Source organism: Solanum lycopersicum, chromosome 10 (assembly GCF_036512215.1).
Source record: "Solanum lycopersicum chromosome 10, SLM_r2.1".
In the NCBI taxonomy this organism is placed as follows: domain Eukaryota; kingdom Viridiplantae; phylum Streptophyta; class Magnoliopsida; order Solanales; family Solanaceae; genus Solanum; species Solanum lycopersicum.
Genome location: NC_090809.1, coordinates 48,526,379 through 48,534,549, shown reverse-complemented (window position 1 = coordinate 48,534,549; position 8,171 = coordinate 48,526,379). Strand labels below are relative to the sequence as shown.

Genomic DNA, 8,171 nt, shown 5'->3' with positions numbered 1-8,171 from the left:
TTCAAGAGTATTTTTTAAAAGTTGTTTTTTTCTTCACTTAATCATTTTTAATTCATTTATAAAACAAGTTTAATTCATATTACAAAAAATAATATTTTATTCACATATAATACAACTTTTAATGATAAATAATTCATTTATCACATATTTTAATTCACTTATAATACAATATGTCAAACTTTTACCAAACAAACATAATATATTTTAAAATATAATTATAATGCATATATAATACATATATAGTGCATACAAAATTCACTTTAATACATATGACAGATGTAACATACAATTGCTATAAATGATAATAAATAAAATGTATTACTAAAATCACTAATTATTTATTAAAATTTATCAATTTATGTAATTTTTCCATTTTTAAAATTAAACAAGTAACTTTGAACATTTTTGTTCACAACTTTTTAACCTTTTCCTCAAAACAATGAAGGTCAGCTCGACTTGAGATTTTCCGGCGGCATCTGTCAACTGAAGCGCTTTTCTCCCTTTCGTTTTGCTTCAGAATATTGTGAGCAGTTGCAAAGGAGCAAACCCTATAATCTGCTCCAGTTCGATTCCGCAAGCAGGGTTTTCTGCAGATTGAACTGGTTAATTATCAATTTCATCAAAGTTTTTATGACTTCTTGAAGGATTATAATGCCATTATGACTGATGTTGTTCATATATGAAGTGTTTTTTGAATTTACAGAAGAAGGGTTACCTCAATACTGAGGTGGGGTACTTTTAAATTTATTAAAGGTTGGACTTTTAGAGGATGATACAGTAGGCAAAGATCTATGACGGACAAGTACAATGTTGAAGCTGCAGAAATTCTTGCGAATGAGGCACTGGTAATTGTTTCTTGTTGAGTAAACTCATGAGTTGTTGTGGGTTTAGTTTAATAAACGCAATGAATTAGGTTTAGGGAGGGGTTTTATTGGTTTTTATGACATTTTGGTGTGTTCTTTTGTATAGCGCTCGCCAATTTCGGGAGCAGTGCCTATATATGAGCAGCTTCTATCGACGTTTCCCACAGCGGTGAGTTCCGAATCCGACTCACTGCTAGCTTGATTGGATTACAGTTTTTTTTGTACTAATAGAAGACAGAACAAGATAATTTTTCTTGTAACAATTTGTTATTATTTTTTTTAAACTTTGTATGCGGTGGAGTTCAGTTGCTAGTTAGTTCATTGATGTAGAGAACAAAGCTAATCAACATTTGAGATTGACACAATTACTGATTAAAAGGGAAAAAAAGAGAGAGGAAGAAGATGAAATAGTAAGCTAAATTAGCGCTACTTCACCTTTTCAAGCTATGGCCATGCTCATTCATTTAGTAAGAGGTCGAGACTTATCAGCTGGTTTCATGGCCATTAGTACTTTTTGTAGTGAGAGTTAATTCTTCTAAATTTTTCAGTACATCTTGCTTGTCTTTAAGTGAAATATTTCTGCATTCCGCAAAAATGTTTCATTTGTTTTTCTGTTGCATAAAGGCTGGATTTAATTCATCCTTATGGATCCAATGGTATACCTGGATGTATCTTGTTAAACTTCAGTCTCCTGTGTACTAGGATATCCTTACTGGAATATTTATTAAAATTGTCTTTAATTCACTGTTTATCCACATTGTTTGCTATTCATTTCTGTTGATATCCTTAATGTGTGACATTTATTATTAAGAAAATTTGGTTTTAACCTCAACTGTTCGTGAAATTTGGACAGTGTTTTTTGAAAGTGGTAACTTTGTCTATATATGTTAGAACCCAAATCTTACAAGAGTTATAGTAACCCCATATTTACCAAGTACTGCCTACATCGATCCTGATGTCTATAATGAGTCTAAAACATCAATATAAAGACATGATCATTCAAAAGTAACTGAAATTACTCCCAAAACACAGTAGCAAGATGCAATTGAGCTTATCTATTGCATATTGTTTTCTATGCTCTCAAAACACCTCGAGTTCCTCTCCTTCCATATTGTCCACCAAATGCTTGCTGGTACTATCCTCCACCTGTCTCTATTCTTGCTGACAACCCAGCTTTTCCCCGTGTTTTAAGGCCTCTGTAATTTTTCAAGGTATGTATGCTCCATGCTATTCCTATGAGGTTCCAAAACAATCGTCATAGTTGCCCTGTGATTCTACAATTTAGGAATAGATGATTCACAGTCTCTGCCTGCTCCCCACACAAGAAGCTCCTGGGGCTTAAAATTATCCTTCTTTTCATTAGGTTCTCTTGGGTAAGCACTGCCTCCTTTGCCAGAAGCCACACAAAGCATGCCAGTTTATATGGTATTTTGTTTTTTTAAATGTTCTTCCATGGCTAAATGATTGGCTGCTGGTTGTGGTTCATTTTCCTATACGCTTTGCTCACTCTGTATGTGCCTTTCTCATCTTCCTTCCACCATAGTTCATCTTCATCTGCTCCCAACCACTGAATTGCTCAATTTTGTTGATGAAATCTGCCAGTGTTGGTATTTCCAGATCATTGGGTTGCCTTTTGAAATTGAATCCCCATTCCTCTCTATGAGTACTTTAGAGATGATTTTGTGTATACTATCTATCAAACTAATTGGCCTGAAGTCCCTTAGTTCTTTGGCACCTTTCTTCTTTAGAATGAGTGTTATAAAGGTAGCATTGAAGCTCTTTTCAAACATGTCCTCATGAAAATTATGAAAAGCATTCATGATTCATATTTCATCACTTCCCAACATTTTGATAAAAGATCCCATGGTAAAACCATCAGGACCTGGTGCCTTGTCTGTAGCGCACTGCGCACATCTTTAGATATCTCAACACCTCTTCTTTCTCAAATAACTTCCTTGCATACTCTCCTTTTCCTCCGTTACTAGACATTTTGGAAACTGATGAGCAGGTCTCCATTGAACTTTTTCTGTATAAAGGCTTTGATAAATTCCACTATCTCTCCTTCAATTCTAGCATTCTCCTGAATTATTTCTCCCTGCACACAAAGTTGGTCTATATTGTTGTACCTTTTGTTAGCATTGGCTACTTTGTGAAAAACTTAGTACTCATATCTCTCTCCTCTAGCTATAGTTCCCTTGATCTTTGCCTCCAAGAAATTTCTCCTTTCTTAATCAAATCTGCATACTCAAGCAACAATTCACTTTTATTTGTTGTCTCTTCATCTGAAAGCATTCTTATCCCAACAACTGTCTCTAAAGCAACAAATTTCCATAACAAAGTGTTCCTCTGTGACCCAAGATCCCCCTGCTCAATCTTACTCCATTCTTTGAGTTTGTTCTTTAAAGCTTTCATTTTACAGGCCAGAATGTAAGTAGGTCTTCCGTCTTCCTTCATAGCTGAAGCTATTCAACCAACATTTGATTCTGTCTTTAAAGCCCTCAGTACCCAACCATCACTTTTCAAATTTAAAGTACTTTTTTTTCTCTCCCAAGATCCCCCTTTTCGAGCAATAGGAGTGTGATCAGAAGTGATCCTTTGCTAGGGAATCTGTTTCGTTTTATTGAAACTATCATCCCAATCTGCAGTGATTAACATCCTATCAATTCTTGAAGCAACTTCATGGAGTTCTTTTTTGAACCATGTGTATTTTGAATCTTCTAATTGCAATTCAGTGAGATTCATATCGTCAATAAAGTCTGAGAACTTCTTCATCCCTTTTATTCTTTTGGTGCAGTTCTTTTTCCGAAATTTATCTGCGTACATTAATAAATTTGGTCAGTTTTTTTTTTTTAAAAAAATGAGAAGGTAACAATAAATTTGGACATTGTTTGAACAAGCTCCAGCGCCATAATTAGGATTAGCATAGAATCATAAGAACATATGTAGAATGTTTAATAGGTTCTCTTAATTTCCCAATATTACCCTTGCAGTTTTCTAGGTCAACGATCATTCGATAATGAATGCTGAAGATTTTGGATACCTTGAGAACCACATGAAGATTACATCACATACATTAGGAATCAGTTTTTGGTAATTTACGCTGTAAACTAGGATGAAGATATTTCACTCAATATAAAGCATGTGAGTTAACTGACTCACCTATTCGGATTTGATAGTGAAAAAAGTGTACTTGTACTCTAAGAACTGGAGGTGGAAAATTATATTTAGGTAGTGCGGTGTTGTTAGAATGTTTAACAACTCCTTTGAGGTCCAAATATTTCCTTTATGTAGTGCTTTTTTCTCACGTTCTGTAAGAGGAGGTACAGGATATCCTTGCTCAAGCTTTAATGAAGAACATAGGCTAATCGACTGTCTCAGTTTTTTTTTTTTTATAAACTGGTCAAAATTTCATATATTCTTTTTAATCATATAGAAAAAAGAGTTTGCGACAGTTGAATTGTTTTTGTAAGTGACAGTTGAAGATCACAAAGCCTCTCCATTACTCTCCCTCGACTCTCGCAGTTTTCCGTACATTTTAGTAGATGAACTGAGTTTTTTTTTGGTAACCGCACAGCTATTTGCAGCATCTTGGTGCCTTCTGATGAAATAGAACTTTGCTTTAACTGATAAAAAAATTGTTCAGGCTCTAAGTTCTCGAATTTGCATATTCATGTGAAGTTGATTTTCCTCCAAAACGCTCTAGAAAGAAAATATGCTATGTGAAATCTATGATTAGGAAGATGTTTTCGGGGCCTTGAAGACACCTTCCCTTGCTGATGTTATATTTACTTTTATCTAGGCAAAATACTGGAAGCAATATGTTGAGGCACACATGGCGGTAAATAATGATGATGCGACAAAACAAATATTTAGTCGCTGCCTGTTAAACTGTCTACAGATTCCACTTTGGTATGTTTATTTGATGATATTTTCTTGATTTGGATTTGTTTTTGTTGTCAATGTTTCTTCTCGTCAGTGGATCTTTTGTAGCTCTCATATTTTGGTGTGGGATGGGGTACCTTGGATTTTCAACCCTTTGCATCTTCATGTCACTTGGAATGGATTGGAAGTAACATGAATGATTTTGATGGTGCGGAAAAACTGCTTTGGAGGTTTAAAAGCAGTTTGTTCTTGTTTTTTATTGCTGAAGTTCTAAAAATTATTCCAACCTATACTGATTGTTTTGTACTTTTCTCCTTAACAAGAAAAACATGGACTACAATGTCAAAATGTTTGCATATTTATGTGTTTTTGTTACTTGATGCTTCACATTTTGAGTTGAAGATCCCGTTATGTATTTACCATGAAGAGATCATTAGATCTTTCAATATGTTTGATTTTCAAGTCTCCTTTTTCCCACTTGGGGGATCACTATTTGGAAGCATACTTCTTACTGGAACCTGTCTAAATCAAGTTGTGCTTTTGCCTTGAGATGTGTTATGCTCCCCTATTTTCTCTCCCACTTGTTATATGCCTTCAACGAAAACAATTCAACTCTCCCAACTCCCTACCTCCATCCATGTGCTCTAACTAGCATGTGATGTACGTCACTTGTAAAACAATTTAAACACCCCGACAAAAATTCCACAAGATTCAAGCAAATTGATGAAAACTCCAACAACCCTCATGGACACATGAAATGGCAAAAGAAAATTAAAGGTTAAATGGGATAAGTCACTCAGACAAGTAATGACACAAAATCAAATAACGAAATTGACTCATTGAAATTATTAGCTAATAATCTTAATTGAAGATTGTCAAGAAAGAAGGGAAAAGTTAAGTAACTAATGCAAATTAGAGAACAAGTGAACAACTGGTAAAAGGACTTGATACCAACCAAATTAACCTTCAAGTACAAAGATATAAGGGAGAGAGAATTTGTCCCATACAAGACCACTTACTAGAAAGCAAGATCTCTTTTTAGAAGAGGTAAAGGTCAGTCTAACCAAGGGTTTTCTCTGAAGATAAATTTTCATCAAAAGCTTAACACTAAAGGCTATGGGCTAAGCTCAATCACAAACTAAAGAATCCTATATATATGGACCTGTTTGACCATTAGATTTTTCACTTTTTCTTGATTCTTTTATCACTTCATTTGAAAATCAACATTTGGCCATGGAAATTCCAAATACAATTTGAAGTTGTATTTGGAATTTGGGAACACCCAAAACCTTGTTTTCACTTCTTTCACTTTCATTATAATTTCCTTTTTCAAAATTTACCCTAATTTTTTTTCTCGTTTTAACCATGACCATATATAAACTAACATTTCATGTTTTTAGGAAAAGTAAATTCAAACGACCAAATATTGTTTGCAAAAATTATTACCAAACACAAGTCCAACTTCAAAAATTCCAATTGAAGTGAAAAAATATTAGTGATGGATAGCTTGTATATATGACCTACTCTATAATATATGTGACTATTTATTTGAGATATTACTCTTTTAGAGAAGCAAATTTGATTGTATGTTCCTTCTTAAAAAAAAGTCACGTTGGGTGTCTTTGCTCGTTCTTAGAAATTGGAGGCATAAACCATATTTAAAAGAAGTTCAATCAAATTCTAAATATTTTTTGCAAAAAGTTATGGCCAAACACAACTCTAACTCCAACTTCCAAATTTTCAAATGAAGTGATTTTTTTTTGGTTTTCATGGCCAAACGCGCACTAAATAACTAGGTAAGGCTTGTGGCCTAGTTAGAGTAACCATACGAGCGACAAGTGATTTGGTCGCAGGAATATGCTTGCAGATTCCAAATGCTATTACTTAGTCAATATTTTGGTAAAACACGGTCAACACTGATCAACCTTGGCTCAATTTGTCAATTCTTCGTATATGTCCTTTGGTCTTAAAAGTGTAAGCCCATGAGTATGTTGTCATCTCAGTCTTGAATTCCTCCTAAACCTTACGTCCATATGGGTCCATAGTTTTGATTGAGTTGCTGACGATTAATTGGAAAGTTAGGGCCAACACTCAGGTCTACGCCTTTGTTCTTTTTCCTTGACCTGCCTATGATTGCTGAATTTTGCGATTCATTAAGGGAATCGCAGACCTTGAAACTTATTTGAGAAAGTTCGGTATCTCTTTAACTTGATAAAATCCAAGTTGTTTTATGAGTAACGGCTCTTAAATAGAGGTTTACAATAGCAAGAGTCCTAATAATTTTTTTTTGATGAAAGTAAGAAGAATTTCATTAACAAAGCATCAAGCAGATGCACAGATTACAAAAGAAAGAAATATCAGCTCCCAAAAAGGCAAAAAAAGCTATCTAAATAGCTAACAACAGAGATCCATGGAGCTGATAAATTCTAGGAAAGAATCGACACTAGTTCAGGAGAGAGATTAACCCAACCAAAAAGAGTAATCAATCATCTTGCTTTAAAGGTAGAGATGGGAGTTGGGGTGCCATCAAAACATCTTTTGTGCCTCTCCATTCATAAGCACCAGAAAATATAGGCTGGAACCAAAGACCAGATTTGCTTGATGGACTTCCCAACTTTCCAAGAACTCCAACACACAAAAGCCTCTCTCAATGATCTTGGCATGACCCAAGTGGGTCCAAAAAGTGAGAAGAACATGTTCCATAGGCCTGTTGCGTAAGAGTCCTAATAAATTAGAAATAACTTCCTATAAAATTAAAATAATAAGAATCCCAGTCCACTCAGAGAAGTTCTATTCAACTAACGTTGTTGATTGCTAGTCCACTACGACTTCAGTTTTGCTAACATCAACGGACACACCCATGTTTGAGACTATGTGACCTAGGTAAGCTGTTTGATTTCTGCCAAAGGAACATTTGGATTTTTTAAAATAAAGACAATGAACTTGCAATCAACTCATAGATGATTCACATGTGTGACAAATAATCTTTCCAACTCTTGCTATACACAAGGATGTTATCAATAAATACAAGTACAAATTGACATAGGTACTTCCGGAATACCTCATTCATCAATGCTTGAAAGGTAGAAGAAGCATTAGTTAATCCACAATTGCATGAAAAGGAACTTTAAATGATCATGATATGTTCTGAAAGGTGTTTTCTCAACATACGTAGATTCCATGCAAACTTGATGATAGCCAGAGTGAAGATCAAGCTTGGTGAAAAATTGTGTCCCATGCAATTCTTCAAGTAAAATCTTCACTATAGGAATGGAATTTGTATTTTTCTATTTTGGCATTTAGCTCCCTATAATCATGCAAAAGCGACATGTTTCATCATGTTCCCCAACTAGCAGTACATGTGACGAGGATGGAGACTGACTGGGTTGAATAATGCCTTTTGCTGAAGCATTTGATCACAGTTTC

General features: G+C 34.6%; 1 protein-coding gene across 10 annotated transcripts in view; it reads left to right on the top strand.

The window, feature by feature from the left end:
- Positions 1 to 383: 383 nt before the first annotated feature.
- Positions 384 to 8,171, top strand: part of LOC101249869 (cleavage stimulation factor subunit 77) — a 33,733-nt gene continuing 25,945 nt past the window's right edge. For 4 of the 10 annotated variants that reach the window (XM_069289744.1, XM_069289746.1, XM_004248697.5 and 1 more), the window contains exons 1-4: positions 403 to 602; positions 686 to 845; positions 970 to 1,032; positions 4,663 to 4,772. In XM_069289744.1, the coding sequence (XP_069145845.1) occupies positions 792 to 845; positions 970 to 1,032; positions 4,663 to 4,772 (227 nt within the window). In that variant the 5' untranslated portion in view covers positions 403 to 602; positions 686 to 791. Of the gene's footprint in view, positions 603 to 685; positions 846 to 969; positions 1,033 to 4,662; positions 4,773 to 8,171 lie in introns of all 10 variants that reach the window. The other 6 variants (XM_069289747.1, XM_069289745.1, XM_069289748.1 and 3 more) reach the window with 4 other exon arrangements.